Here is a 14,492-nt window from a genome sequence, read left to right as displayed (position 1 = left end):
CACAACGTAAACACCACTTCACAGTATAAATTTGCCGATGGGACAACACTTGTTTGCAGAATCCCAGACAATGACGAGGAGGCGTACAGGAACGAAGATCAGCTGACATTGATGCTGCACTCAATGTCAGTAAGACCCAAGAGCTGATTGTGGATTTCAGGAAGGGGAAGTCAAGAGAGCGCACACCAGTCCTTATCAAGGGATCAGACATGGAAAGCAGAAGCTGGGTGGCATCAACGTCTCTGAGGATCGATCCAGGGTCAGACACATTGAGGCAATACGAAGAAGGCATGACAGTGACTATATTTCATTAGAAGTTTGAGGAGATTTGGTATGTCACCATAGAAACTCACAAATTTCTACAGATGTAACGTGGAGAGCATTCTAACATCATTGTCTAGTATGGAGGGGCCATGGCACAGGATCAGAAAGAACTGCAGAAAGTTGTAACCTCAGACAGCTCCATCATGGACATTAGCCTCCCCAGTATCAAGGACACTTTCAAAAGGTGATGCCTCAAAAAGCCGGCATCGATCATTGATGACCCTGACCACCCAGGACACGTTCTCTTCTCACTGCTACCATCAGGGAGGAAGTACAGGAGCCTGAAGACACACACTTGACATTTCAGGAACAGCTTCTTTCCATCTAGCATCAGATTTCTGAATGGACAATGAACCATGAACACTTTCTGGTTCTTTTACATCTCTTTTTGTATTACTATAATTTATTTTTGGTACATACAACTTTTTGTAATTTATACTTTTTTGTATTTTGTACTATATTGTACTACTGTTGACAAAGAACAAATTTCATGACACATCCCAGTGATATTAAACCTGATTCTGATTCTCTACCTAGACCTCTCAATACTTAACATATTTTAGTGAGATCCCCCAACATTCTTCTACAGTCCAGTGAGTAGATGCCGGAAGTCATCAGGCAGTCCCCATACATCAACCCTTTCATTATTATGTTTTTGTATCACTTGTAAATTTTTAAAGTATATATGTTGCTCTTCAGTCACTCATCAATAAACTTAAGAATTTTATTGTTACAATACTGCTATGTAACCACAGGGTCTGTGGTGACTGTCCACCATGTCTGACAATGACAGGAAACCTGTGCAGGAACATTTCTAAAAATGGAAAAGCCGTTGTCCGAGCAGAAGTCCGAGTCCAGTGGTACGAGCAAGCGTCACAAACTGGGGTCTTCCTTGGTTGCAGTGGATGGCCACGACGTGCCCTCTGCCCTCCACCGAGCGTGGCTGTGCTGCCTTCCTGGCGATTGGATCTCACTGTAGATCTCCGCCGGAGCTGACTACGCTTGTCCCTATCTCACCACTGATATTATAAAAGTTAAAAACACCTAATTAACTACGGGGAGAGGTATTATTGACAATGCAGAATTATTCACAGACCAAAGCAGACAACTAACTGATGGCAAAAAATAACTTGAAGACATGTCTCCAAAGGAATCCAGTGAGTTCTGTGATAAAGACTGTCTGTTGCGTGATACCAGTTCGGAGGATGCAGGCTGCCCAGTACATTCAAAGTACATTTATTATCAAAGTGTATATAAATTATACAACCTTGAGATTTGTCTGCTTATAGACAGCCACAAAACAGGAAACCCGAACGCAATAATATCATCAAACTGCCTGAGAAGCCACTTAAAGATGTTCAAGAATTCTCATGGACAGTGTAATTGGCAGTCTCCTTGGGCCACCAGCTGGGTACAGGTATCGATTTTAACTGACGTATCAATGATAAACTCTGCCATCTTCATCAGGGATGACACCTGAGCTCTTCTTCTTCTTCTTGTTTTAAGGCAGTTGGCATCCAGCTTAATGGTGCATTACCACCACCTTCTGCTCTGGGGTGTGAATCATTAGATAGACTTGCATTCTAAATCCCTTCACCCATTCTCTCTCTCTCTCTCTCTCACACACACACACACACACACACACACACACACACACACACACACACACACACACACACACACACACACACACACACACACACTTTATCCCTTCTTTGGCCATCCCAGTACCCTATTCCGGCTGATCCATCATATCCTATAAAAAACCCCTGTATCCCTTAAGAAAGCTAAAAGTACCCTGACCTGTGCTCTCTCACCCATGCCCAGTAACACTTTTAATGAGAATTCCTGCACCTCCAATTCCCTTAGATTCTCTCTCTGTATCCCATACTTCCTGCAACTCAGAATTACATGTTCTATGGACTCCTCTTCCTGATATTCCTCACACAGTCCTGTCTGGTGTTTTCCCATCATTTTCAATGTTTTGTTTAGTACACAGGGCCCCAGCCTTAACCTAGTCCACACAGTTTCCTCCCTTCTGTATCTACTTCCTACCCTAGTACCTGTAACACTCCTTTGAATTTGATATAAATGGCTGAGCTCATCTAGTCAAGTAGTATTTATACTGTTACGCCTGTGCCCAACTCTGAGGGGCCGAAGGGTCCAAAGTAGCCCCCTCCTTTTTGAGAATCGCAAGATCGCTATTAATTCAGGTCAGGAGACCCAGGAAATGAGAGAGAGACGTTTGGAAAGTCCTGGCCCTCAGCGATACAAAGCCACGGAAAACGGCCATTGTCTCTTGGAGACGGAATTGTGTATTGAGTACTGTACTTCATGGAAGCCCTCAGGGAATGATCAGAGGGGGATGGTTGAGGGATTGCATCATCCCGACCTGATTGACATCTGAGACCCTGTGAGTCAGGATAAAAGAGGGTCTGGGGAACAGCCCCTTCAGACACACCAGAAGAAACGCTAGAAATCCCGTAATAGTGTAATAGCGACAGCCGGTGGAAAGCCCACGTGCGTCCTTTTCCATTTTCCTCGGAATTGGTGGGCCTTACCATGGAAGAATGGCTTTAGCTAAAACAAAGGAGAAATCAACCCCAACGACTCTCGAAGGACTGACATCATAAAAGGAATGGGCAAGTTTTAAACTCTCTCTCTTGACTCCAACCAAAGGCTGCAGCCTGCATGAACTTGAGTGACTTTTATATTTCCATCGGACAATACATTATCCCCTAGGCAATGACAGAGCTATTTCTTTGTGATTATTATACCCGCGCTTTTAGACTTAGTATTGACGACGTATATTATCTGTATGTTTGCATTGATATTCTTTTTGTGTATTTTTATCAATAAATACTGTTAAAAATAGTACCATCAGGCTTCAATGGACCTCTCTATCTTTGCTGGTAAGTGACCCAGTTACGGGGTACGTAACAGTACCTCCTGATTGGTTAGTCCTCAAACAATCAGGTTTCAGCTGTCCCACCTTGCTTTCAATCAAATTCCAGTTATTGGAGTGAGACTTTCGTCTTTGTTAAAATTCTTATAACCATATAACAATTACAGCACAGAAACAAGCCATCTCGGCCCTTCTAGTCCATGCTGACGCTTACACTCACCTAGTCCCACTGACCCGCACTCAGCCCATAACCCTCCATTCCTTTCCTGTCCATATACCTATCCAATTTTACTTTAAATGACAATACCAAACCTGTCTTTACCACTTCTACTGGAAGCTCGTTCCACACAGCTACCACTCTCTGAGTAAAGAAATTCCCCCTCGTGTTACCCTTAAACTTTTGCCCCCTAACTCTCAAATCATGTCCTCTTGTTTGAATCTCCCCTACTCTCAATGGAAAAAGCCTATCCACGTCAATTCGATCTATCCCCCTCATTATTTTAAATACCTCTATCAAGTCCCCCCTCAACCTTCTATGCTCCAAAGAATAAAGACCTAACTTGCTCAGCCTTTCCCTATAAATTAGGTGCTGAAACCCCAGTAACGTTCTAGTAAATCTTCTCTGTAATCTCTCTATTTTGTTGATATCTTTCCCATAATTCAGTGACCAGAACTGCACACAATACTCCAAATTCGGCCTTACCAATGCCTTGTACAATTTTAACATTACATCCCAACTCCTATACTCAATGATCTGATTTATAAAGGCCAGCATACCAAAAGCTTTCTTCACCACCCTATCCACATGAGATTCCACCTTCAGGGAACTATGCATCATTATTCCTAGATCACTCTGTTCTACTGCATTCTTCAATGCCCTACCATTTACAATGTATGTCCTATTTGGATTATTCCTACCAAAATGTAGCACCTCACACTTATCAGCATTAAACTCCATCTGCCATTGTTCAGCCCACTCTTCTAACTGGCCTAAATCTCTCTGCAAGCTTTGAAAACCTACTTCATTATTCACAACGCCACCTACCTTAGTATCATCTGCATACTTACTAATCCAATTTACCACCCCATCATCCAGATCATTAATGTATATGACAAACAACATTGAACCCAGTACAGATCCCTGAGGCACACCACTAATCACTGGCCTCCAAACCTGACAAACAGTTATCCACCATTACTCTCTAGCATCTCCCATCCAGCCACTGTTGAATCCATTTTACTACTTCAATATTAATACCTAATGATTGAATCTTCCTAACTAACCTTCCGTGTGGAACCTTGTCAAAGGCCTTACTGAAGTCCATATAGACAACATCCACTGCTTTGCCTTCGTCAACTTTCCTTGTAACCTCTTCAAAAAACTCAATAAGATTTGTCAAATGTGACCTTCCATGCGCAAATCCATGCTGACTATTCCTAATCAGACCCTGTCTATCCAGATAATTATTTATACCATCTCTAAGAATACTTTTCATTAATTTACCCACCACTGATGTCAAACTGACAGGCCTATAATTGCTAGGTTTACTCTTAGAACTCTTTTCAAACAATGGAACCACATGAGCAATACACCAATTCTCCGGCACTATCCCCGTTTCTAATGACATTTGAAATATTTCTGTCAGAGCCCCTGTTATTTCTACACCAACTTCCCTCAAGGTCCTGGGGAATATCCTGTCAGGACCCAGAGATTTATCCACCTTTATATTCCTTAAAAGTGCCAGTACTTCCTCCTCTTTGATTGTCATAGTTTCCATAACTTCCCTACTTGTTTCCCTTACCTTACACAATTCAATATCCTTCTCCTTAGTGAATGCTGAAGAAATGAAATTGTTCAAAATCTCCCCCATCTCTTTTGGCTCCACACATAGCAGTCCACTCTGATTCTCTAAGGGACCAATTTTATCCCTCACTATCCTTTTGCTATTAATATAACTGTAGAAACCCTTTGGATTTATTTTCACCTTACTTGCCAAAGCAACTTCGTATCTTCTTTTAGCTTTTCTAATTTCTTTCTTAAGATTCTTCTTACATTCTTTATATTCCTCAAGCACCTCATTTACTCCATGCTGCCTATATTTATTATAGATCTCCCTCTTTTTCTGAACCAAGTTTCCAATATTCCTTGAGAACCATGGCACTCTCAAACTTTTAACCTTTCCTTTCAACCTAACAGGAACTTAAAGATTCTGTACCCTCAAAATTTCACCTTTAAATGACCTCCATTTCTCTATTACATCCTTCCCATAAAACAAATTGTCCCAATCCACTCCTTTTAAGTCCCTTCGCATCTCCTCAAAGTTAGCCTTTCTCCAATCAAAAATCTCAACCCTAGATCCAGTCCTATCCTTCTCCATAATTATATTGAAACTAATGGTATTGCGATCACTGGACATGAAGTGCTCCCCAACACATACGTCCATCACCTGACCTATCTCATTCCCTAACAGGAGCTCCAACACTGTCCCTTCTCTAGTTGGTACCTCTATGTATTGCTGCAAAAAACTACCCTGCACACATTTTACAAACTCCAAACCATCCAGCTCTTTTACAGAATGGGCTTCCCAGTCTATGTGTGGAAAATTAAAATCTCCCACAATCACAACCTTGTGCTTACCACAAATATCTACTATCTCCTTATAAATTTGCTCCTCCAATTCTTGCTCCCCATTAGGTGGTCTATAATACACCCCTATAAGTGTTACTACACCTTTCCCATTCCTCAGTTTCACCCAATTAGTCTCCCTAGATGAGCCCTCTAATCTATCAAAGCATCGCTGTAATATTTTCTCGGACAAGCAATGCAACACCTCCTTCTCTTGTCCCCCCCGATTCTATCACGCCTGAAGCAACAAAATCCAGGAATATTTAGTTACCAATCACACCCTTCCTGAATCTATGTTTCACTAATAACTACAACATCATATTTCCAGGTATCAATCCATGCTCTAAGCTCATCCACCTTTCTGACAATGCTCTGAGCATTGAAATAGATGCATTTAAGAAACTTTCCACCTCTTCCTCTGTTTATCCCTAACGATGCAATCAACTTTATTATCTTTTTCTTCCTTCTCCCCTACATCTTTGGTCTGAGCGCTCCCCTTCTCTATCACCTGCCTATCCTCCCTCACACACTATCTACTAGCTTTCTCTATTTGTGAACTAACCTCCTCTCCCCTAGTCTCTTCAAATTGATTTCCACCCACCAACCATTCTAGTTTAAAGTCTCCCCAGTAGCCTTAGCAAATCTCCCCGCCAGGATATTGGTCCCCCTAGGATTCAAGTGTAACCCGTCCCTTTTGTACAGGTCACATCTGCCCCAAAAGAGGTCCCAATGATCCAGAAACTTGAGTCCCTGCCCCCTGCTCCAATCCCTCAGCCACGCATTTATCCTCCACCTCATTCCATTCCTACTCTCACTGTTGCGTGGCACAGGCAGTAATCCCAAGATTACTACCTTTGTGGTCCTTCTTCTCAACTGCCTTCCTAACTCCTATATTCTCCTTTCAGGACCTCTTCCCTTTTCCTACCTAGGTCATTGTTACCTATATGTACCACGACCTCTGGCTCCTCACCCTCCCATTTCAGGATATCTTGGACACGATCAGAAGCATCCCGAACCCTGGCACCAGAGAGGCAAACTAACATCTGGGTCTCCTGATTGCGTCCACAGAATCATCTATCTGACCCCCTAACTATCAAGTCCCCTATTACTACTGCCTTCTTCTTCCTATCGAGTCCCCTATGACTACTTCCTTCTTTTCCTCTAGTTTTAATTTACAGCTGTTGTGTTTCCTATATTACAACAATGAATACACTTGAAGAGTTTTTAGAAAAATGTTTAAATAATTAAATAACAGAGTGTTCGTTAGAATGTTTGGATCATTCTAAAATAACAGATACTTAATAACTACAATTTTTGTTTCTAAATGGTTTCAAATGTATGACAGCATCTTATGATGCGCCGTCGTTATGAAAGGAAATAATTTTTTAAGCACATCCCTATGAATTCAGGCTAAATTCTAACACTTATTCATGATTTCATTTGGATTCTGTCATTTTGTGTTGGATTTCAACATGTTAACATTATTAAAAGCTGCAGAATTTCCTCATTGGGTACTGTTTAGTTTTCTACATATTGTGAATATTGGTTTATTTAGACAAATCTGTTAAGCTGTTTAATGTTTACCTTTCCTGGTTGCCTAGAGCTGGCATTCCATTCTGTAAATGAACTGTGTTAATTGCCATTCTCTCACTTTTCCTTTAAGCTCCTCACGTGCTTCCTCCTGTCGACATTGTTTTCTCTTTCCAGCTTTTTCCTCCTTTGCTTCCTTTTCTCCCCTTTCTATCTATTCTAACCCTCCCCTTCTTTTTCTATCACTTCTCTCTTTTTGCCCCTCTTTCATCTCTCTTTATCTCCCTCTCTTTGGCTCTTGCCCCTTGGCTCTCCCTCCATGTAACATACCAGTGTGTCACAATCAGCTACAAACTAGTATGTCACCAGTCAGTTTTGAAGTTGTAAAAACATGGTGGCCATTTTGTAGTTTTGAGGTGAAATAAATGTACTGAATTTAGTTCTGTCCCATTTGAAATAAAAAAGTGGCTAAAATTCTGTTCACGTGGGAAGTTATAGTTTTCGTTGTCTTTCTCTTGCACTTAAATTTTCATTTGATATTGTTTTGGATTTTCTACATGGTTAAATACATTGAATATAAATTGAAGGCCCAGAGCCCAATTTTCCATGCAGTGTAACACAATATTTTCCCTCTGGTCGAAATCAGACACATAAGAACTAGAATCCATCCAGGAGTCTCTTAAATGATCCTATAGTATTCGCCTCCACCACCATCGCTGGCAGCCCATTCCACGCACTCACCACTCTCTGCATAAAAAACTTACCCCTGACATCTCCTCTGTACCTACTTCCAAGCAGCTTAAAACTATGCCCTCTTGTGTTAGCTATTTCAGTTCTGGGAAAAAGCCTCTTACTATCCACACAATCAATGCCTCTCATCATCTTATACACCTCTATCAGGTCACCTCTCATCCTACGTCGCTCCAAGGAGAAAAGGCCAAGTTCACTCAACCTATTCTCATAAGGCATGCTCCCCAATCCAGGCAACGTCCTTGTAAATCTCCTCTGCACCCTTTCTATGGTTTCCACGTCCTTCCTGTAGTGAGGTGATTAGAATTGAGCACAGTACTCCAAGTGGGGTCTGACCAGGGTCCTATATAGGTACGTGGAGCTTAGAAAAAATAGAGGATTATGGGTAACCCTTGGTAATTTCTAAAGTAAGTACATGTTCGGCACAGCATTGTGGGCTGAAGGGCTTGTATTGTGCTGAAGGCTTTCTATGTTCCTAACTTGCACTCCCCTGCTTTGCATTGTTGCGGATTAGCTCCCAATGTTCCCTGGCGGTCTCTGGTAGAAAATGAGATGGCTGGATGTTCTCAAAGTCAAAATGGCAGGTTGAAAATAGGTGAAAGTTCCTTATATTCAGAGATGTTCAGATCAGAGTGGGGCAGAGGTGTGGTGGTTAGCACAACGCTTTACAGTATCAGCAACCCAAGTTCAATTACTGCCACTGTAACACACACACACACACACACACACACACACACACACACAATGCTGGAGGAACTCAGCAGGTCAGTCAGCATCTACAGAGAGAAATAAAGAGTCGACATTTCAGAATAAGGTACAGCGTCTCTATATATTTTGCCTGACCTGCTGAGTCCCTCAAGCATTTGGGGTGGGGTGCATTTTTCTGATGTCTTGTTGTAAATAATTATTTATTTATTAAACAAATATTACTTATTTATAACTTGGATTTGATTGATCAGAATTTACTGCATGTAAAATATAACACGATATAAATTCTTCATCATGTGAGAAACAAATGCTTCAACCTGTTGTATTTTACATTGCTAACTCAGTTCATTAAGTTCCTCCATGAGAAATTTCTGCTTCCTCAATTTGGACAGAGACACCAGGGCCAGAGAGTTAAGCCACAGGCTGGAATCAAGTTAAGGGCTTAACTACTTCCCCGGAAATGTTTCTTTCCCCCATAATTTCCGTCGACTTTTCTCTTCCAGTTGGGATTGGGGATCATCCTGGCTAGAGGGCGCCAGTGAGCCGCTGAACCTGCAGTAATTGGACTGGGCTGGAGGTGGCGCACTCTCTCTCTTCCAGTGTTGCCGGGGGAACAGCAAGACACATTTTGCACACTGCAGTGACTGGAAGCCAAAGAAAAGAGACAACAACTTGAAACTTCTGCAAACCCTGGAAAGTTTAGAGCTTTAAAGGTAAGGATACACTTATATTAAATTACACAGTGGACAGGGTGTTGTCAAAGAGACTTGTTGTTGGAGGTGACACTTTTGCTTTTGGTTTGTGTTGAGTTAGTCAGTTTGTCGTGAGAATGGCCTCAATATTCTCCCTGCTTGTTCCTGGCATGTCACGCAAGCACCAGCGTTTATTGCCCAACCTGAAAGACAAGCAAGTTATGAACTCGTGGTTCAAATAAGGACTCCTCAAGCCACCAATCAATAAAGTGATGGCCTATGTGACTGTGACCTCAGCTCCACATTCCTGTCCAAATGCTGCAATTTGTCACTCTTGGTTTATCATGAACTCGAGATCAGGCTTGTTGTCATGGGCATATGTACCCAGGGTATAAATGGCGTGGAAATTAGCTTTATGCAGCAGTCACAGGCAAGGTCAGATATATAAGCTTAATTTAACCTAATTATACATAACAGATGACAAAGTAAACCAAACATAGTGACACTAGTGCAAGTTGAGCCTAAGGTCATGTTGGCTGAAGAACTCAGTGGTAGTGGGGAAGAAGCCTTTGTTGAACCTTGAAGTGTAAGTCTTCAGTCTGCTGTGCTCCTGCCTGACTGCAGCAATGGTATAAAGGCATGGCTCAGCTGGTTGGAGTCTCTGATGATGGGTGTCGCGTCACGTCTTGTAGACCTCCTTGAGGGTGTGGAGAGCTATACCCGCGATGGACCTGGTCAGCTTCTCGCGCTCTCTGCGGTGGAACTGGCCCAGTCCCTCACTTTCTGCAGCCTTCACGGGATTCAGCAGATCTGCTTCTACAGCCCTTTGAGGAAGACTTGAGACTCTCTGGGAGGAAACAATTTCACCCCGTCTCTATCTTTGAGTAGATGACTCATGAATTTGAAACAGCGATTCTCACACAAGAGGAAATATCATCACCACGTCCACACTGTTGAGATCTCTCAGGGCTCGCTATGTTTCAATTGAATTCCCCCTCGCTCCTCTCAACCTCAATGAACACAGCTTCAGGCTATCCACCCTTTCCTCGTAAGGCAGTCTGCACAGGAACACACACAAAATGCTGGAGGAACTCAGCAGGCCAGGCAGCATCCATGGAAAAGAGTAAACAGCCGATGTTTTGGGTTGAAACCTCGACAGTACTCTTCCATAGCTGCTGTCTGGCCTGCTGAGTTCCTCCAGTATTTTGTGTGTGTTGCTCAGATTTCCAGCAACTGCAGATTTTCTCTTGTTTGGAATGTGCACAGGTAGTGGTTAATGATCATTCTCTGGACTGCTTTCTTCCTTAAATAATGAGATCGGTATTGTACACAATATAAAGCCCTGTATTACTGAGCATAATCTAATGTTGCATTCTGTTTCCCTTGCAATAAACAATAACCTTTTGTTAGCCTTCCTATTTGCTTGTCTTTTCTACATATGAGCTTTTGGTGACCCATGCACTAGGACATCTAGATCTCTCTGCATCTGAGAGATCTATGGTCTTTCATCATTCAGCTGATGTATTTTCCCTCCCTAAAATGGTCACCTGGTGGTCTATTTGTCTATCATTGTCAACTCACTTAAAGTATCTTTCAGTCGCTACTGTAGGCCCCCCTAGTACAGCCTACTTTTCCAGTTTGTGTTATCAACAAGCTTAATAAACATAGTTTCAGTAAACCCAGAAACTGTAGGAAAAAAATTGGGATGTCAGCACAAAGCACTAGGTAAAGACTAATTGATGCCTTCTGCTTCCTGCTCTCCACCTGGCCTTTCTTCTTTTCGTGTTTCCTCTGAAGTCACGAGTTTTGGTTTTTCTCCCCAGCTTTTGATGCAGCACTTTATCAAATGCCTTCTGTAAATCGAAGTACAGCAAATCTAGTGCTCCCCCTTTATCCACATCACTTTACTTTCATAAAGAACTCTAAAGGTTAGTCAAATAAATTTAGCTTTTCACAAAACCATGTTTGCTTTACTTGATTATCTGTAAGTTTTCTCAGTTCCCTGCTATAATGTCTTTAATAATAGCTTCCAATAATTTCCTCATCACAGAGGTGCAGTGAAAAAGTCTCTGATGCTCTGTTTTCAGTGTGTGTCTTTCTCTTTTTCAATAAAGGAGTTACATTTGTTATTTTACAAACTGGTGGAGTGTTCCCTGAATCTTTGGTAAACGCCCTGCATGCTGTTCATACAGATCAAAGCATTACACAGTGCATTGCGGTAGAACAAGGGAAAACAGTGACAATGCAGAATAAAGTGTAAAAGTTACAGAGAAAGTGCAGCGCAGGTAAACCAAGTATAGGACCGTAACGAGGGAGGTTATGAGGCCGAGAGTCCATCTTGTTCTAGGGAAGCATTTAATAGTCTTATAACAGTGGGGTAGAAGCCGTCCTTTAACCTGATAGGAGCTTTCAGGTTTTTGTATCTGCTTCCTAATGGAGGTGGGGGGAAGAGAGAATGTCTCGAGTGGGGAGGGTCTTTGATTACGCTGGCTGCTTCACTGAAGCAGTGAGAAGTGTAGGCAGAATCTGTGAGGAGAGACTGGTTTCCACAAGGCCCTGAGCTGCATTCACAACTCTCTCCAGTCATGTGTCAAGTAGATGCTGTATAATAAGTCTATAAATTCATAAGATATAGGAGCAGAACTAGGCCATTTGGCCCATTGAGCCTGCTCTGCTGTGCCATTTCATAGCCCCAATCTCCTGTCTTATCCCTGTATCCTTCATGCCCTGTCTAATCAAGAATCTATCAAGATCTGTCTTAAATATAATCAATGACTTGACCATAGCCATTTGTGACAAAGAATACCACAGATTCACCACCCTCTGGCTAAAGAAATTCCTCCTCATCTCTGTTCTTAATGGGCATCCCTCTATTCTGAGGCTGTGTCCTCTAGTCTTGTACTCCCCCACCACAGGAAGCATCCTCTCCACATCCATTCTCTTGAGGCCTTTTAACATTTGATAGGCTTCAATGAGATCCCCTCTCCCCACCATTCTTCTGAAGTCCAGAAAGTGCAGGCACAGAGCCATCAAACCAAGCTGTTACACATCTAGATAAAATGCTTTCAATGCTACATCAATAAAAATTGGGAAGAGTTGATAGGCCAAATTTCTTTAGCCTTCTGAGGGAGTAGAGGTATTGACTATGATGTCTACATGATTGGACCAGGACAGACGATTGGTGATGTTGACTCCTAGGAATTTAAAACTCTCAGCTCTTTCAACCCACACTATTAATGTAGACAAGAGCATGTATGCTGCACACCCCTCCTTCTGAAGTCAATGACTCGTGCTGTGCATACCCCCCCCCCACTGCTGGAGTCAATGACTATCCCTTCTATTTTACTGATATGAAGGCAAATGCCATGACACCATGTTACTAAGTTCTCTATCTCCTTCCCGTGCTCCTTGTTATTTGTGAAATGGCCTGCAATATCATCTGTGGAAAGAAAGCAGAACCTGTCCACACAGTCAGGTGTATGGGGAGTGGGGTAGGATTTGGAGAACGCTACCTTATGTAGCATCAGTGTTGGGGATAATTGTGAAGGATGTTTTGCTGCCTGTCCTTACTGATTGTGATCTGTTGGTCAAGAAGTCAAGGATCCAGTTGCAGAGAGGGGTGTTGATTTTTAGGACTGAGAGTTAGGTGGTGAGTTTGCTTTTGATAAGGCAAAGCTGTAGTCAATAGACAATAGTCCGATGTGGGCACCTTTACTGTCCAGGTGCTCCAGAGATGAACATAGGGATAGGGAGATGTCCTTTGCTGGCACAGTAGACAATGTACTGGGTCTCTGGATTCCAATCCAATAACTTGGCCACAGTGCTACCACAAAATGAAGTGGTTGGGGGAGGAGGAATGTTTTGGGAGGGGAGGTAGTGTGGAATAAAATTCATACTCCTCAGACATTGTGTACTCCAGCAGAATGCCTTGTACAATTTATGCTGGCAGTCCGTCTCAACAAAATTCTGCTTCACAGTTAGAATCGAGTTTTGTGTACAGGGTATTTTGGTTGGGTTTGCAGTCTTGGATGGCAGCATCCAGGATCCAGGATCTGTGCCTAGGAAAGATGGGAATGTGAGGGAAATCTTGAGCAACTCCTAGAAAATGCTGGAGGAACTCAACTGGTCAGGCAGCACCTACAGGGAAGAATAAGAAGTCAATGTTCTGGTCCAAGATTGTTCATCAGGACCTGATTAGGTCTGGAAAGGAAGGGGGCAGAAGCCAGAATGAGGAGATGGATGGAGGGTGAGGGGGAGGTTGAAGGGTTTCAACCTGAAACGTCAAATCTTTATTCCTTTCCTTTCCATAGCTTCTGCCTGACTTGGTCCTGCTGAGTTCCTCCAGCATTTTGTGTGTGTTACTCAGGAATCTAATAGGAGAGGACAGCGGACCGAGGAGTAAAGGGAAGGAAGAGGGGAAAGGGGGGTGGGGGGTGTGCAGGGAGCTGATGGGCAGGTCATAAGGGTGGGAGGGGAGAAGAGAAGGGATGAGATTAGGATGAGAAAAAGAGATAAAAGGGAAAAGGAAAAGCTGGGGGGAGGGCAAACAATTAATGGCAATGAATGTCTTGAATGATATGTTTACTGCACTGAGAGAATGGTTCTGTGCAATGAACAGCAGATGATTTATGTAGCCTTCATCCTTCCATTCAGTGGACATATTTTACAAGCACCAATCTCTGTCTCTTTATAGACTACAGAATGAATATCGATATAGTGGGCCGGATCCGACCAGCCCGCAGACCAGAACAAGGCCACAGTCTGCAGATCTCATCGGAAGGCAAGACCATCTACACAGCCTTAGGAGGAGGAGCGTCCTGCAGGTACACTGAGGGCAAAGAAAGAGCATTTTCTCTACACTTCTAATGGCCAAACTAAAGTGTCAAGAAATTAAAGATATAAATACTTCACAAGGAAAAGCACATTTACCCACCACAACTGCAACGTCATTGATTTC

The 14,492-nt window shown here is 42.6% G+C and overlaps 1 protein-coding gene across 2 annotated transcripts in view; it reads left to right on the top strand.

Moving 5' to 3' along the window:
- Positions 1-9,346: 9,346 nt before the first annotated feature.
- The window catches only part of ccdc78 (coiled-coil domain containing 78), a 92,120-nt gene continuing 86,974 nt past the window's right edge, over positions 9,347-14,492 (top strand). Inside the window, exons 1-2 of one of the 2 annotated variants that reach the window (XR_009513884.1) lie at positions 9,347-9,556; positions 14,229-14,358. Coding sequence is in view for 1 of the 2 variants with exons in the window: in XM_059979142.1 (XP_059835125.1) it covers positions 14,237-14,358 (122 nt within the window). In the remaining variant the exon portion in view is untranslated. The remainder of the gene's footprint in view (positions 9,557-14,228; positions 14,359-14,492) is intronic. The other variant, XM_059979142.1, reaches the window with a different exon arrangement.

Source organism: Hypanus sabinus, chromosome 9 (assembly GCF_030144855.1).
Source record: "Hypanus sabinus isolate sHypSab1 chromosome 9, sHypSab1.hap1, whole genome shotgun sequence".
Lineage (NCBI taxonomy): Eukaryota > Metazoa > Chordata > Chondrichthyes > Myliobatiformes > Dasyatidae > Hypanus > Hypanus sabinus.
Note: the sequence above shows the minus strand (reverse complement) of the source record. Positions and strands in the feature narration are given on the sequence as shown.